Genomic DNA, 17,150 nt, shown 5'->3' with positions numbered 1-17,150 from the left:
GAGGGCCCCCAAGGGTATCAGGGTCTGGAGCCCTTGTCGTGGGAGGGGAGGCTGAGGGAGCTGGCCTTGTTCAGCCTGGGGAAGAGAGGGTTTCAGGGGGACCTGAGGGTAACCTCTGGCTCCTCTGAGCAGTGCACGGTGTGAGGATGAGAGACAACAGGACTAAGCTGAAACAAAAGAGGTTCTTATTAGACGGGAGGAGAAACTTTTTACAATGAGGACAGAAAGACAGAGGCAACCGAGACCAGTGGTGCAGTCTCCATCCGTGGAGCTTCTCAAGACCCAGCTGGATAAACCCCTGAGTAACCTCATCTGACCTCATAGGTCACCAGCTGTGACCTGGAGGTTGGGCTGGAGACCTCCTGAGGTCCCTTCCCACCCTTCCCTCCCATTCCCCTTCCTTCCGGCAGATCAGCACTGCGTCAGTTAATCTTGTCTAAAGGAAGGAGAAAAGACCACTTGCCCTTGCAGAGATGGGAAAGGAAGCTCCGCGGCTGGGAAATGGTAGGGGCAGTAAACTGGGATATTAGCCAAGATGTGAAATCACTGGACATGACAGGGGTTTCACTATTGGGGCTTATTAAAGGGTCATAGCTCTAGGTGTGGGATTTGTCTCAAGTCACCTTAACCATCTAGAAACACACATATACACACATCTTTTTCATCAGACTTGTATTAGATGACCTGGAGAAATATTTGGTTTTTTCTAATGACCTCTTCCCTCCCTTTCCATTTCAACCTCACAAAACACATACTCCTTGAGGGGTTCCTGGTGGGGAGCACACACCTTCCCCCATTGTCTCCTTGGTGGGTCACGTATGCACCCGAGGGGGTTTTACCACCCTGGCACAGCAATACTCGGAGCTCTTGGAGTTGGCCAAAGCTCTGCGGAGCCCTTTCCTCAGGGCCGCCCTGACCTCCCTGTTGCGCAGGCTGTAGATGAGGGGGTTGACCAGGGGTGTGAGGACGGTGTAGAAAAAGGAGAACACTTTGTTGAGCTGCCTCAGCTGGAGGGTTCTGGGCATCAGGTAGACAATGATGAGGGTGCCGTAGAAAACAGAGACAACGATGAGGTGAGAGGAGCAGGTGGAGAAGGCCTTCTGCCTGCCCACACTGGACGGGATCCTCAGGATGGCAGCTATGATGCACATGTAGGAGGCCAGTGTGAACAGGAAGGGGAAGACTGTATCCAGGACAGCTATGATGGAAACCAGTAGTGTGACCAGCCTGGTGTCACTGCAGGCGAGCTCCAGCAATGGTGTGAAATCACAGAAGAAGTGGTCAATAACATTGGGGCCACAAAACCTTAAGTGGGATAAGAAAGAAGTGACTACGGTAGAGATAAGGAGTCCCACTAGCCAAGAGGCTGCTGCCAGCTGTAGAGAGACCTTCCAGGTCATGAGGCTTGCATAGAGCAGGGGCTGGCATATGGCCAAGTACCGATCGTAGGACATCATGGCCAGCAGGTAACACTCACTAACTGCCAACGCAACAAAGAAATAGAACTGAGTCATGCAGCCATGAGCAGAGATGGTGCTGTCTCCAGTCAGGAAGCTGGCCAGCAGCCGGGGCAGGATGGTGGAGCTGTAGCAGGTCTCCAAGGAGGACAGATTGCCCAGGAAGAAGTACATGGGGGTGTGCAGGTGCCGGTCTGCCACCACCAGCACAACAATGAGGATGTTTGCGACCATCGTTCCTGAGTAGATGATGAGCGAGAGGAGGAAGAGTGGTGCCTGGAGCGAGGAGACAACATTCCCCATTCCCAGCAGGAGAAACTCCTTTGGCAATGTGCAATTCTCCCATTCCCCTTTCTCCACAGAGCGCCACAGGTCCCTCATTCCTCTTTCCCAACGAGGCAACCTACAAGAAAAAACATCTGTTTCTTTCCTTCTTTCTTGTGCAGAAGGATCAGGAAGGAAGTGGCTGTCAGAGAAAACACGGAGCCTGGCACTTCCCTGACCGCATTGGTGTTCCCTTTAGGGCCCCCATGACTACTGAAAGGAGGGAACTAGGGGTTTCCAGGGAGTTAAGCCATGCATCTGTGAGCTGCCCCTCGGAGGTGCTCCTTTCCTGCTTGGAGTAGAGGCAGAGGAGAGAAAGCATTCACTCCGACTGTGACAGTGTCTTTCTGGCACCCAAAGTTGTTCTGAATAGTAGCCACCGTTCCTAGCAGGCCAGGAGACCCCTTTCTGCAAGCACATCATGCCAGGTGCCCTTTTCCTCAGGGCAGGAGCATGGGCCCTGCACCAAACGGCTGACCTCAGCTCTCCGAAGCAGTTGTTTTTGGAAGGACAGGGCGTGTGCTTCCTTCGACAGTGCGTGGCTCAGGAGTGGACATCCCCAGCACTGTGCAGCAGGACTTCCTCAGAGAGCTCTCAGAGAGCCTTTGTGTGGGCTTGAGAGAGAAAAGGGAGCTGGACCTGAGAGAAGATGGACACCTGAGCGAATCACTCAATGTGAGGAGGAGAGATTGGGAGCAGGGCAGGAGGGAAGAGGACAGGGGAGATCATTCCCTTGGTGTAGATGCCCCTCCAAGCAATGGTTTGGGAGGGGCTTGGGGCTGCCTGGTGGCACAGCCCAGCAGCTGGACCTCAGCACTGCCAGCTGTGCTCGTGGGGCTCTGGGCTGGCTCAGGGGCAGCAAAGGCACAACTAACTCTGCACAAACCAACAAGCTCGCCAGCACTCTCCTCTGCTAACAAGGGCATCAGGAGAAATGAGTGTAGGGAAGGGGGAGCTGGAGTAGAAGACACCCAGCAAAGGACATGCCCATCACTTTCCTCACCCATAGATGCCACCGTGCAAAGCCTCCCCAGCCAGAAAGGAACAGACCTGACTCAGAAGACACAACACAAAGCTGCAGGCCTCCGGATGAGGTGGTGACCTCTGCACTGATGGTGTTGGGCAATGATGATGGAGGTCGGGGTCTCACCCTCTGCTTCTTGCCCACCACGTCCTTCTCTTCCCTGAGCTCTCAGCAAACCACAACCCAGCTCTCAGGCATTGCTCTGCCCTTGCCATCTTTCTTCAACTCCTCCTGCGGTTGTGTCCAGCAGCAGTTGAATCCCCCCTGCTCTCTGCAGTGTCCTGGGGTTGAAAGCACTTCAGGAGTCTCTGAAGGCTCCTGCTGCAGCTGGTCTCTCCCAAGGCACTGCAGAGAGGCAGCAATGCCTAATTGGCTCTCCAAGGAGACTGAAACCTCTGAGCTGCTGGAAACTTTGTGAACACTTCTGGCATACAGCTTGCACCATAACTCTGCTCACTCAAACTCTGGGGCATGCTCCTTTAAAAGGGAAGCTGAGGCAGAGAAGTCCTCAGGACTCCTCCTAACTCACAATGCAAAGTCAGGAGAGATGCTGTGAATGGGATTCCCCTCACCTGCCTGCAGACACCTGTCTGTTCACTGCCTTGCTCAGGTTGAGAGAGCCCTGGTGGCCTGAGCTAAACAGGCCTTCTAGGCCCTGATCAGCCACACCAGGGGCCTCCACAAACCTCCTGCGCATGGCACTGGAGCCCACTTGGTCAGGTCTGGGCCTAAAGTCCCATCTCGACCTACACTGCAGGTGTGCCTGTCTGCAGCGGCATTACAGCTCTGCCCATTCCTGACCATGGACCTTGACGATCCAGACTCTGACTCAAGGACTGGATTTCTGGCTAGACCTTGGATATACCTCATCTCTCTGGACATGCCTTGCAATTACAGGGCCTTGTCTGACCCTGGTTACTGTCATTGGGCCTGATCCTGGTTTGCTGACTTGTGTTCCTGGCTTGACCTTGGACCTGCCTCGTCACCAAGAACTCTCCTCATGATCTGGAGTCTTTGCTGAACCCAGCTACCATCTCCAGGTGTGCCCTGCTCGCTTTGCTTGGGTAGGGTGGGGTTGGCCCTGCCTGGGGAGGCCCCTGCCTTTTTGCCCTTGTTATCATGTTTGTCTCCCAGCTGCCCGTCCCTTTGGGAGCAGCCGGCCCTTGCTGTTCCCTGAAAGCTGCCCACAGCCTGTGTTGTTGCAAGGGGTTCTTGCTCCCTAGGGGCAAGAGTTGGCATTTGTCTTGGCTGCATTTCATGAGAGTGCATGCTACCTCTTCCTCCAGACTTTCAAGGTCCCTCTGCATGGCTGCCCCAGCTGTGAGCACAGTGACTTGTATTCCTCCAGTCTAGTCTCCTCTGCAGACTTCCTCCAGGGGAGTGACAAAGATGGACAGATAGCAGCGTAGACCCCTGAGGGACTTCCCTTGTTAATGGCCCCCAGGCAGAGGATGACCCATCAGACACTGCACTGTGAGCCCAGTCAGCCAAGCAGTGCTTCAGTCTCCTGGCTGTCCACCCATCCACACCATGGCATCCTGACTTGGGACACCCTGTCAAAAGCCTTGCTAAAGACAAGGTGCGTGTCATCCACTGCTCTGCCCTCTCCCACCAATCCAGTTATCTGTCCTAGAAGGCAATAGTGAGGCAGGATTAAGAGCTGGGAAACCTGTGCTGACTGTTACCAGTCACGTTCTGCTCCATTTACTCCCATCCGTTTGCTCACAAATGTGTTTCAAGAGGACTCCCTCACGCTGTGATTTTCCAAGGCACTGAAGTGAGGCTGAGCAGCCTGCTGTTCCTTGGACCATTTGTTTGGCCTCTTCTAAAGAGGGCTTCAAATGTGACTTTCCTCCAGTCCTTGGGCATGCCTGCTCTTATCTCCACCCCCTCACAAGAACAACAGTGAGGATCCTTACAAGGATGTTGGCGACTTCCATCAACTCTTTGCTTGAGCAGCAAGGGGTCAACTCTTGCCTTGTTCAGCCTTTCACTACTGTCCAGGCATGTCCTTGAACCCCTCTAAAAGTCTCAACCAGGAGCTCTGGCTCTCCTGACACCACTCCCTGCTCCCACCTCCAGCATGCTGCCTCTTTGCATTGGAGCTCCACCCCAACGGCCCCCCACCTGCCTTCAGGGAGGAGGAGACCTTTCACACCTGCTGAAGGCCTAAAGCCCTTTGGAAGGGGAAGCCACCAGTGCAGTAAACCTCCAAGGCAAAGGCTTGGAGGTGATCTGACCTAACACCCACCCTTGAAGCAGGAAGGTCTTGCCCCACAGCCAGAGGCCTTTCGCCTTGGGCGAAAAACAATAAACAAACAAACAAACAAAAGAGCCTCTTTTGGAAAAGGAAATCCAAAACTGCCCTCCCCCATCGAGCCAGCTAGCCCCTCCCCCCAGATCCTGGCTGCATGTCCTGCTCCTCCCTTGGAGACTATGAAGGAGGGATGTTGCTGTCCCCTGCTCCGGGGGCTGGTGCCTCCCCCCTCTCTTGTCATGCTGTTGAATCCCCTGCACAAGTCTGATGGTCAGAAACCTTCTGGCTTAGGGGAAAGAACAGAGGGTCTTGCATGAACGGCTCAGGCAGGGTCTTCTCAGGGGAGGGCCCTTCTCCAACAGACATCTTGTGAGGTCTCTGGGATGGTCAGCAGGCTGAGGGGTCAACCTTCCGGGCCTCCACTGGGGACACAGCTCTCATTCTCACTGACAGACAGGACCCAGGATCTGACGACAAAGGATGCACACAGGGGTAACTGCTCCAGCCAGTTCTGTGCTCCTTGCCCACAGACCGGGGGTCCCTGAGGGTGCACTTGTGGGACAGTGAGCACAGGCCCATCTCAGACGTGGTGCAGAGCATCCTTCAGCTCCCCTGCACAGCTCCCTCCCAGCAGACCCTGCTCCAGACCTTCCCCACACAGACCACAGCAGGGGGAGCAGGGAACTCCCCAGGCACCCAGACTGGGCCCCCAGGTTTGGCTGGGTGCTGCACAGACCTCTTCCCCCTCCCACAACAGCATCCTCCCATTCTGCCAGGTGTTGGACAGACCTTTCTGCCCAGATGATCCTGGGGGGGCCCCTTTGTGCATGGCGCTGCACAGGCCCTCTCACCCAGACCAGGAACCACCCCATAACATGCTGACCATGGCACAGATTCCCCTGTAACAACACCCTGGCCCCCTCCTTAACCCCTTCATCACTGCCCCCCATTTCCCCTCACAAACCTGAAGCCATTAGGCCACCACATCACCCCTTCCCTCAAGCTGCTCACCACCCCAGCCCTGAAATCCTGCTGCCCTCCCGTCAAGTACTGATCTTGGGGGAAATGAATCCCGCAACATCTCCCAAGCAAGCATTTCTGTCTCCCGGGTTGATGCCTCCATCGGAGGGGTCCCCAGACCTCCCCTATGGCCCCTGGATGCAAGGAGGAGCTCTGTGATCTCACTTCATCTCTCTGCAAAGAGTCCTGCTAGGAAGGGGGAAAGCACTTGCTCTCTGGAAGTGCCACTCTCCTGGCAGCGTGTGCAAAGGCCAAGGAGCTACCCTGCAGCTGTCACGGAGTAGGCGTCAGGTGTGTTGCCCTGTGACAGGAGAATGGCCATCCATTTCTTTTTCCATCTTTGACCTTTTCCAGCCAAGCTGCTTTCCCATCTCATGCCCGGTGCTGCCTGCCATTGCCCACGTCGAGCAAGCAGAACCTCTCCCTGGTACTAGTCACCTTCCCCTTTGCTTTTTTCTTCCAATCAGGTTCCAAAATCTCCACTTCTCCTGGAATAAAATCCCTACACAGAGACATCATTAACTACAGCTGAGCTTAGGAGGCAACATGGAGGCACAAAGCATCTGTAGGAATCCACCTCTTGCTTCAGCAGTACCCATGATGCCTTCATCAAAGTGTGGGTAATGGTTTCATTGAGAATCCCTTCAGGTGAGAAGGCCATCCTGAGAACAGGATGGTTCTCAGTTGCTTTTTTTTAATCTAATACACCTGCATCGATGCTTTCTGTGGATGAAGAGCATGAGTCCATGTTAGGAAACCTTCTGGGAGAGAGAGAGGCTGGCAGAAAGGGGGTTGCCGAAAGAAAAGCTCTTTGGTAAGCGGAGGATGGAAGAGAGCAGGGGCAGGTGTGAGGGAGCTTTGGGAGCCATTCATGATGGGGAGGCAGCGCTCCAACAGTGGGGCCTGGTGGGGTGGGGAATCACTCTGTGGTTGCAGATGGAGGTGTTGGGGACCACGTCTTTGGGGCCAGGCTCCAGGGGAGTGTCGGCCAAGGCTGAGGGATATCTGAGGAACGGAGGCAGCATGGGGGATGACAGAGGCCTGAGAGGCCCTGGACAGGGCACGTCCAAGGGCGACATGACAAAGACCTCTCTATCTCCTGGCTTTGTCACCCTGAAATCGCTGCCTCTGATTTCCTGCTCTAATCAGCCCCCAGGGAGGGACACTTTGATTCCCTGAAACAGCTCCATCGCTAACAGCCCTCAGCAGGCCCCATTAGACCTCCCAGCAGCTGCGTTCCTGACATGGCCCTCCACACTCACTGACTGTCCCCCAGGAGCTCGTTAGCACGCAGCAACCATAACGAGCTGATTCTTGCCTCTCCCCCTCTGTCTGGCCACAGGGGGCTGCTAGGAGAGGTTGGCATCTAGGAAGGGTTTTGCTAAGCGTGATGATGCTAATGAGCCCATGAGGAAACAGCTGCTTTTTCTTCCTCACCTTCAAGCCTACACAGTGCTAAATTCAAAATCTGTCTTTCCAGGACATAATGTGGAAATAAAGAAAGTCTCTCCAGCAGCATATGGGAAGTATCGGTGCAAGGTGGAGCTACTTCAGAACGTCACTTTTGGCAGTGAGAGGCAGAATTACTCTAGAAGCATGGCCTCCGATTTCTGTTTCTTTAAGCAGGATGTGACCACAAGGGAGGGTCGGGTACTGGCATAGAGAGATGCTTGGAGGGTTCAAACAGCGTAGATTTAAGGAAGGACTTTCACCCCAAGCTGTGCAGTGAGTCCTGGGCACCACGCGGAGGGTCGCTGCTGGGAGGCTGCTGGACACACAGGTCCGGTGCCCAGGCGGGACTCACTCTGCGTCTCCCCAGGGCCCCTTTGAGCTACTCGAGCTATTTCCTTCTCTTGGCTGCGTGAAGAAGCTTGGGGAGCTGCTGGCTGTGAAGCACCCGGACATGGCTGACAGAACAGAATATGCATGTCCGGCCCCGACGGGTTGGGGTCCGCGGGCACAGAGCAGCTCTGGGGCTGCCATCACGTGCTCTGCCAGCGCCTGGCTCCTCACCAGCTCTCCCGTGGGTGTTCACGCTACACGCTGTCCACCCCCGGCAGACAGAGACATGGTGTTGGTGCCACCAGAGTGCAGGCAAGGTTCACACTTGCCTTTCAGGCATGGGCTTAATGAGCAACGAGCTCCTAAATTAGAGTAAACATGTATATGGTAAATCATGACATGTCTGCACACAGAACTAATCAGCCCAGAAGACCAGGAGTATGATGCGAGTCGTTGTGGTCCCTTGCAGACTGGCTGCATTTGGTCCAGTAAGCTGCTGCTCTGCCACCGGCTGGGCAGCCGCCTCCCCCTCATGCTCGGTGTCTGCCAGGTGGCTCCTCGGGGTCCCAGATGTTGCCCTCCCAAGTTTCCAGATCCCAATCCACCTTTTGCACCAGTGTCCACACTGCCAGGGGATGGACTTCTCACTACCACCCCTGTCAGCACTGATGACTTGCAATGTGGGCGGCCACAGGACACCAGTGCTGCAGCTTCTCAGCTCCATCTGCGGTTGCAATCACAACCTCTCGGGTCAGCTGGCGAGTCTCCTTAGTGGCTTCGGGAGCATTTCCCTACTGCCCAATTCACTGGTTCTCCATCAGCAACACCTCGCCCAGGGTGTAGAGCGCAGTCAGCAAGATCCACCCCAGATCCCCCGCTGCCTTTCGTGCCACCAGTCCTGCTTTTTCCAGCTGGAGCTTGGAGACCAGTTCCACGAGCTGCTCTGGGGATGCCCCCGGCTCACTCTCCAGCTTCAGCCATGCTGTGGGGGTGACCTGCTAAGACCAAAACTCTTTGGAATTAAGTAGATCTCTGCCCAGTAGTGGAAATAACCAGTAAGGAAGGTCTAGACCAAGCATCTGAGCTGGGAGGTACAACTACATCAGCTCACCCAAACAGCCTGCTGGACTGCTGAGGCTCCCATGCTTGCGGGGGACATCAGCACAGTGACAGAAGAGGAAGGATGAGCACTTGCATCCTTGCTTAGGGAACTACTTTGCACAAAGGCATGTCATACTAAGAAATTATCCAGTTAACGACTCAGCAGACTGGTGAATTGAGTAACTAGAGAGTTAATAAAGGTGGGTAGTGTGAAATTGAGGTTTGCGGGCCCGCTGCTGAATGGGGCAGGGGCCCTGGCCACAGAGGACACAGAGAAGGCAGAGATCCTGAATGCCGCCTTTGCTTCTATCCTTACTGCTAAGGCCAGACCCTGGAGACCAGGGAGGAAGTCTGGAGAAAGGAATACTCTCCCTTGGTGGAGGAGGATTGGGTTAGAGATCATTTAACCAAACTTGACATCCACAAGTCCATGGCACCTGATGGGATGCACCCATGAGTGCTGAGGGAGCTGGCGGATGTTATCGCTAGGCCACTCTCCATCATCTTTGAAAGGTCCTGGAGATCAGGAGAGGTGCCTGAGGACTGGAAGAAAGCCCATGTCACTCCAGTCTTCCAAAAGGGCAAGAAGGAGGAGCCAGGAATCTACAGGCCTGTCAGCCTCACCTCCACCCCTGGAAAGGTGATGGAACAGCTCCTCCTGGAGGGCATCACTAAGCATGTGGAGGACAAGAAGGTGATCAGGAGCAGTCAGCACGGATTCATCAAGGGGAAATCATGCTTGACCAATCTGATAGCCTTCTCGGATGGAATGACTGACTGGGTAGATGAGGGGAGAGGGTAGATAGGTAGAGGTTGTGGAGTCTCCTTCTCTGGAGATGTTCAAAACCTGCCTGGACCCAATCCTGGGCAACGTGCTCTAGGCGACCCTGCTTGAGCAGGGGGCTTGGACTAGATGATCTCCAGAGGTCCCTTCCAACCTCACCCAATCTGTGATTCTGTGAAGAGCAGCAAAAGAATATCAGGACGTAAAAGCAGCGCTTGGAAGTAAACTCTTTATTCTCCACAGCGAGGGTCGAGGGGGAGCATCACGGGGACTCTCTGGTTCTGGGCAGCAGCTCTGCTGGAAGACCCTTGGGCAGGCAGCCAGAGGGGCTGTGCCACGCGATGAGGCGGGAGAGAGAGCCAGTGGGGCAGGAGAGTGAGTGCACAGGGTGCTGAGCCTTCTCCTGCCCAGGAAAGGCAGCAGGAGTGGTGTGGAGCACAGCCCTCTCTCATGTGCTCCCTGCATCTTCTTTTCCCCACCGACTGCTCCAGAGTCTTAGCCGCTTCCCTCTGATCTCTTCCTGACTGTTAGTTCTCAGCAGTGGTGTCAGCAGAAGAACTGGAGCCTGGAGCCACACACCTCCTTAGGACACCCTCCACCAGCCGCCCAGCTAACGCCCTCTCTCCTGACTCCCATTGCTCCAGCTCACCCAGCACAAGCTTTACACGCGTGGCTCTCCGCCGGGCTCCTCGGCGGGAAGGGGGCTTTGGAGCCAATGGAGGGACGGGCTGCCTGGAGAAGTGCTGGCCAATGCATGGCAAGGTGTCTTGCACGCTCCCTGGCCTCGCTTTAGGCAGGCTTTCCAACTCAGGAGGAGAAGGTCTTGATGAGGATGCTGAGGGGTAATACAAGGGCTTGTGAGGGCCTTCTGGCGTGCTCTGAGCACCTAGCTCAGAGCCTCGGACAACAGACAGCAGGAGATTACACGAGAGCTCCTCTTCAAACTCTGCTTCTGCCTCTGAAGGCAGCACCATTCCAGGGAGGCAGAGAGGTGGCAGCTTTGTTCTTGGGTGACTCTTCTCTAATTTCCTTGCAGGAATTTTCTTTCCTCCTGGCCTTGGAAAGTCCTGTGCCAGGTAGCTCTCATCCCCATCTCTTGGCCTGGGCTCTTTTGCCACCCGCCTCCCGCACTTCACTCCTGAAGCAGCAGCAGTCGGAGGTTGACCGCACTCATCTGACAGTGACTCCACCAGCCCGCTCTCCACAGTGCTTTCTGCTGGAGCGTCCTCCAAGGATCTTGCCTTTGCCTTTATTTCTTTTAACTTGGTCTGCTTCTTCAGCGTTGCCAGAACATCATGGACAACCATTGCAGCATACACCTGTAGCTCTGAGTGGAGTTGCTGCACTTGGGAAATTGCATTTGCGATGCTCCCCCTTGCAAGCGTGCCACTCTCGCGTGGTGCAGCAGCAGCAGCAGTGTGGCATGGCTGCAACACGGGCTTAGAGGCATCTGATGTGCAGCTACAGGCACAAATATTCCAGAAAACCACGTCCACAAGGACCAATTGTTGCTTTGATGCAATATGTTGACAGCATCAAGTATTTCCTGAATGTCGCAGTACACTTCACTGTCAATCTGGGTATAAAGGTACAAAACTTTTTACCAATCAGGATGCAAAACTGCCTTTTTCAGCTAGGATGAAATCAAGCGCTATCCAGTTTTGCAAGACTATTTGCTGTATTGCTGATACTTCAGCAGTAAGGGCTTTTGCGGTGTCACTAGTATGAATGGCTATTTTTTCAAAAATTAGTGCCCGCAGGTGTTTGGTTGATCCTGTATGATGTAATTCTCAATGCAAAGGGTTAAGCAGTGTTGCTATGGGAGTTCCTCCTCCTCTTGTCGGTTTGGACCGTATCTAAAAGGTGGAGATAGAAATAGAGGAGCCGAGGTGACGGTCCTGGGCACCCTTGCCTTCTCTCAAATGGGAGGCGCGGCTGCACCCAGGGGCCACCTTACCCCGAAATGCCATCAGCAAGATGTGCACCTGTCTACTCAGGCTCCAGCTGCTACACTAGGAGTCCAGCGGTATCAATCCCTTGATACGGGAACATCCCACTTCTGACGTTGCACCAAGGCGGCGCTGCCACCGGGATTCTTTTGGATGTTCACTATCTTGAGGGGAACCGTAAAAGAGCCAGCCTATGAGGTACTCAGGGCATTTGGACACACCAAATTGGCCAGGTGTGACTGTGTATCTTAAACTCTTTATTTCTGCATCACAGCCAACAGTGGGACAACTCCCGTCTCGCCTATGAAATCCACTGCTTATAACTGTGTGTCCTGGGTGGCGCGTCTCTCACCACTTGTCCTCCTTGAGGAAGATGAGCAGCTCGCTGGTCGCTCCCGTGGCAGACAAGTGAGACTTTCCCCCACCTGCAGCCCTGTCACCCTGGCTTCCTCTCCCTCCCTTTGGAGAGAGCAGGAGGCTGGGAGCAGAGCAGCTCCCACGAGCTGCCAGCAACAAACTGTCTCCAGACACAGAGCCATTGGGACAGGTCTGTGCAGCAGAAAGAGGGACCGACACTTTCCCAGGGTCCGTCCTCAAGGCAGGACAAATAAACAATAACTTAAATACAATGGGTCATCACGTAGAAACAGCTGCGAGTCCTCCTGCCTGCACTGCTCTTTGGATCACCACACCAAATCCATAGGAAGGACAAATCCCCAAAGCCTTTCCCTTCAGGAAGGATTTGCTGGGAGACAAATCCTGTGTGCACCTGCCTGTCCCAGCTCCATCACCAGATGGGAACCCACACTCTGCTGGGGAACACACGCACTGCTTTGGGGAGCACCCCCAGGAGCTCTCCGGGTTCTGCATACACCTAAGAGCCTTGCAGGACACAGTCTTTTCTCTACAGGAAGGTGCTCTGCCCACGGATCTGCCACTGCGGGAGCTGGGAACATCCACTAGTTCATCACGCATGCGAAACAGCTCTCAGCCGTTCCATATTGCGCAAAAACACAGGCGTTGAGGCAGGCTTCTCTGATGCCCTTCACAGAGGAGGCGCTCACCTGGGACGCTCTCATGTCACCTCATGCCACTTTATCACTCCCTTCACGACACTCCTCTGCAACGGCCACCGTCTCCTGGCAAGTCTCTCCCCTTATCATGGGACATCTCCCTTCTGTTGCTGTGGGGACAAATCACAAAAAGGAACAATTGGTCTTGCTTTCCCTGTTTTACCGCCAAGCCCTAGCTGTGAGTGCTTGTTCTACAGAGCCCACAAAAGGACAGCAGGACGCCGCTGCCCTTCCTAGTGTTTAGGTCAAGGGATCAGCCCAGGGAGCAGCTTCACTGGAAAGGATTTCTGGCACTGTCAGATCAACTCAGCGCTGCACCAGGCGTTGACCTGATGCCAGAGCTCTGCTGTGACAACTAGTCTACAAACACGCCATCTCTGCCCCACAGAGCTGCTCGTTCTGCTGGATGCAACCAAGCGCCAGCAAGAAGAGATGGACGCAGGACACTTGCCACTCGCACCCTCCCCTGGCAGTGCTCCGCTCACTGCCTTCCCTTGGCTCCTCAGCCCAGACACACGGGGAAGCTCTTGGGGTAACACCAGCAGGGAGCCAAGGCACTCTTGAAAGAACACCAGCCCTAAGCCAACAGTCACAGCATTTTCCAATAAATGTTTTTCCCTTGGAATCTCTTGGTTTTTTTGTTTTTGTTTTTGTTTTTTCTCCACTTTTCTGATGGTGGACTTTGGTTATTTATGTCATTTGGACCCATTTCAAATATCCCAGAGAGACTACATGGCTCATATGCTTAATCTGCTCTGGGCTAATTGCAAGGGAAGCAGGCTCGATCACATTGTGCTTTGAAGGTTGCAGCCCAGGGAAAGGGGGGACATGAAGCAGGGCAGATGTCAGAGGTGTTCAAAGGTCTAGGTTCAAAGGACTAGATGATCTCCAGAGGTCCCTTCCAACCTAAACCATTCTGTGATTCTGTGCTCAAAGGTCTGAGTTTCCTTCGCTCCTTGGAAAGGAAAGAGTAGTCTTGAGTGAACTCCAGGTAAAGCATCCTTCAGAAGTATTGCTTTGAGCTTTCCCTTCAACATGAAGGACCTGCAGAGTTGCCACTTGAAGTAAAGCCGGACAGGAAAGGAATCCCTCCTGGAGAGCCTGACCCCTTTCAGGGCACAGTTCTTGGCCTGGCCTCCTAAACACAAGCTGAGGCTCTGTTTGTTTCACCCTCCCCCTTGAATTCAGATGGGGAAACTTCCCTTGGCTAAATGCATCACTCCCAAGATGCTATTGGCCTGAAGACTGGTTACAGGGGTGGGAGAAAGGGAGTGTCTCTTTCCCTACCATAATGTGTGTAGTTGCGGATTAGGAGTTGTGACCTGTCCCACGTAGCCTCTAAGTGGAGCTGGGAAAGGCATGTCCAAGGGCTGTGCGCCTTACCCTTTTCCTGTGTTTGGGAAAGTGGATCACACCTGTTGGGCAACTGGAGATGTATGGGCATGTTTCAGTGGTATTGATGGGAGATGAAAAACTGAGCTCACGTGAAGCCACTGAAATGTTGGTGTCTGACCTTTGAGCTGCACCAACTGGCTCAACAGGGCCGGGGTTTGCCAGGTGCGGTTGAGCATAGCAGCTGTGTCAGTGTCGACGTGTGGCTGTGCAGTGCAGGTGAACTTGACCTTTGGAGTCTGCTGGGACAGGAAGCAAATGTCACCATGGTCAATCCCAGCCGAACAGGGAGGCAGGGCAGTTTAAAGTGAGGACTCTAAAATGAGCACAGGGTGACTAGCTCAGCTGGAAACAACTCTGTACATTCACAGACCATGTTTCATTTTGCCTAGCTTGGAAACCTTGCTTTTGGTTCAAAGCGGGCAAAGGAAAAGCAAGACAACACCCTGATAATTGATTATCCGTTTGAGTTTCCTTTCTTCCAGTGTCCTGTTTTTATTTATTCTGAACACAGCAGAAGACGTCTTAAGGCAGCTGCCCTGCTCAGGTCTCCATGAGAAGCTGTAGGACAGTCTCAAACTTCTTCCTCAAGAGGACTCCCAAAGGGACTCTTGTCATGTCATGTCAGCCAGCCCCATGCCTCTTGGAGCTCGCTGTCTGGCATCTCTGTGGAGTCCATGGAGAGAAATAAGCACTTCCAGGGCATGAGTCACCCGACCGGATGTAGGTGTCTCCATCATGGGGAAGTGAGTCATGACCCTAACCCCATGGACCCCACCCTTGTTCGTCTATTCCTCCCAAGTGGCCTGTCTCCTTTTCCACATTCTGTAGGCTTCCTCCTTGTGTTGGAGTTTTGCCAGGGGCTCCTTGTTCATCCATGCAGGTCTTCTGCCCCCTTTGCTCAACTTCTTGCTCATTGGGATGCACCGTTCTTGAGCCTGGAGGAAGTGATGCTTGAATATTAACCAGCTCTCCTGGACTCTTCTTCCTTCTAGGGCCCATGGGGTTCTTCCAAGAAGGCCCCTGAAGAGGCCAAAGTTTGCTCTCCTGAAGTCCAGGGCTGTGATCCTACTTACTGTCCTGTGAATGCTCTGGAGTATATCAGAGGCATATGAGGGTTGGTAGACCTTCCCAAAGAAGATTTGTGCCCTGCTGGAACATAGTCATCCCATCCCAGAAAACATGCCTGGAAATGATCAGAGAATTCTTGATGCTCATGTGCCTGTTAGACCCCCTGGGCTTGACCGGGAGCCTGGCATGGCTAGGGAAGGAGCACAGCTTTCCTGTGCAGGTATCTCAGAATGAGTGAGATCCCCTTGAGTGAGAAGGTCCCACAGCAGGAAGGGTGCATGGGATGCACAACCAGTTGGTGACAGTGTCAATCTAACTGTTACGACTGAAGGTGATGGGCAAGACAAAGTTTGCAAGTAGGAGCAAAATCTGTTGTTGGGCCAGCTACTCTTCTGCAGGAGTCAGCGGGAACTTTTACACCACGCACACTGTTCCTGACAGCTGGGTCCAAAAGCTCTTTTCCCAACGATGCCAGTAAGCCTTGTGCAAGCAACTGCATCCCCGCAATGACTGACGTTCCTGACTGACACTTCCAGGAACGAGTATTTACTTGGTCTAAGATAAGTGTCCCAGGTAGGCAGGACGACTCACTCTCAACATGATCTGATCTATCTAGAGGGGGTGCTGAGGAAGCTCCCAGGAACAGCTTGGGTCTGCTGTGCCCTTCTTCAGTGGCTCAGGTGATGTGAGCTAGCTCCCCTCCTTCTCCATGTCTTTTCAGTGTGTTTCCCTGATAGGTTACGGCCTTCCAAAGGCCTCACATACCACTGGGGATGTCCACAGAGACCTACCCCTTACATTGCCAGTCATGGGCAGGGGATCACCATAGGTAGGAGGAGACATTGCCAACGCTTGTGTTTCCTGCAGTCTGACAATCCTCGACCTCACCACTCCTTCCAGGCAAATCTCTTGAGTGTGGAGACTGGAAAGGCTGATGCTAGAGCCATGACTCCATCTGAACAGCCCTCCTCAGCACAGAGGAGAAAGGAGCTGAAACAGGGCTGCTAAACAACCAAAGTCTTCTCTCCAGACAGCTTCAGCCCATGGAGGCCATGACCTTCTGACCGCACGTTTCACAACTGACAATAAACACAATCCATGCAGAACTTTCCTGGACAAACTTGTTGCTTGACTAGCATCTTTCTATGGAAGCTTCTGGAGAAATAAGGTTGTTTCTCAGGCTTGTAGCTCATCAGGTGAACTTTCTTCCAGATGAGAGAGCCAAGTGGTGGCCAACAGTAGGAGAGGAGCATTTCTCCATCCCCACCCTTGCAAAGGGCTGGCGTGCAACCTGCACAGTCAAGGTCGCAAAGCAGTGACGTGTGCAGCCCACTGAAGGCTTCCTTGGAGCCTGGATTCAATGGGAAGGGTGGGGTCCGGGTGGTGAGTAAACACCGTCTGCCTGGGAGTCTATACCTAGCAATGGGATGGGACTGCCTGGACATGGGTATCGCATGGGGCCATTTCTGATGCCTTTGGGTATCTGAGACTTCTGTCTGGAGCAGAGAGCTATTACACAGGGCTTAGCTGTGACTCTCCACCACTGGCAATGGCAGCAGGAGACCCAGCCTGTGACATCTGAAAAGCCCTGCCTTCCTGGGTGCAGTCAAAGGAGGTCCCCTTCTCCCTTCAACATCACTGAAAGGATGAGGAGTGCCCATGTCCAGCTTGGCTGTGGCTATCCTGCACTTACATGTCAGTGCAGCGCTCCCAAGCTAACTGCGATTCATATCTCCTGTCCTTAGCAGTTACAACACAAATGTCTGTGTCCACCGGCCATCCCCTCCTGCCCCTCCCTCCAGGGCAGAGCCAGAGGATGTACTCTTCCTGAGGCAGAAGTCAAGTAGGGCTGAAAGGAGTCTTGCCCTCTTGCTCCCCTTGGGCTGTCAAAGAAAGCCTCTGTGCACCTCCCATGT

At 53.9% G+C, this 17,150-nt stretch overlaps 1 protein-coding gene across 1 annotated transcript; it reads right to left on the bottom strand.

Annotated features, from left to right (window-relative positions):
• Positions 1 to 812: 812 nt before the first annotated feature.
• LOC138065189 (olfactory receptor 10A4-like) lies at positions 813 to 1,838 on the bottom strand. The gene has a single exon (XM_068929401.1). It carries the CDS (start codon positions 1,836 to 1,838, stop codon positions 813 to 815), a length of 1,026 nt encoding a protein of 341 aa, XP_068785502.1.
• Between the last annotated feature and the right edge of the window lie 15,312 nt (positions 1,839 to 17,150).

The sequence above is a fragment of the Struthio camelus genome, unplaced genomic scaffold (genome assembly GCF_040807025.1).
Source record: "Struthio camelus isolate bStrCam1 unplaced genomic scaffold, bStrCam1.hap1 HAP1_SCAFFOLD_48, whole genome shotgun sequence".
NCBI classification, from domain to species: domain Eukaryota; kingdom Metazoa; phylum Chordata; class Aves; order Struthioniformes; family Struthionidae; genus Struthio; species Struthio camelus.
Note: the sequence above shows the minus strand (reverse complement) of the source record. Positions and strands in the feature narration are given on the sequence as shown.

What these genes read in the sequence shown, in the direction of transcription:
- LOC138065189 (XM_068929401.1), bottom strand. Translation starts at nt 1,838, where the DNA reads ATGAGGGACCTGTGGCGCTCTGTGGAGAAAGGGGAATGGGAGAATTGC.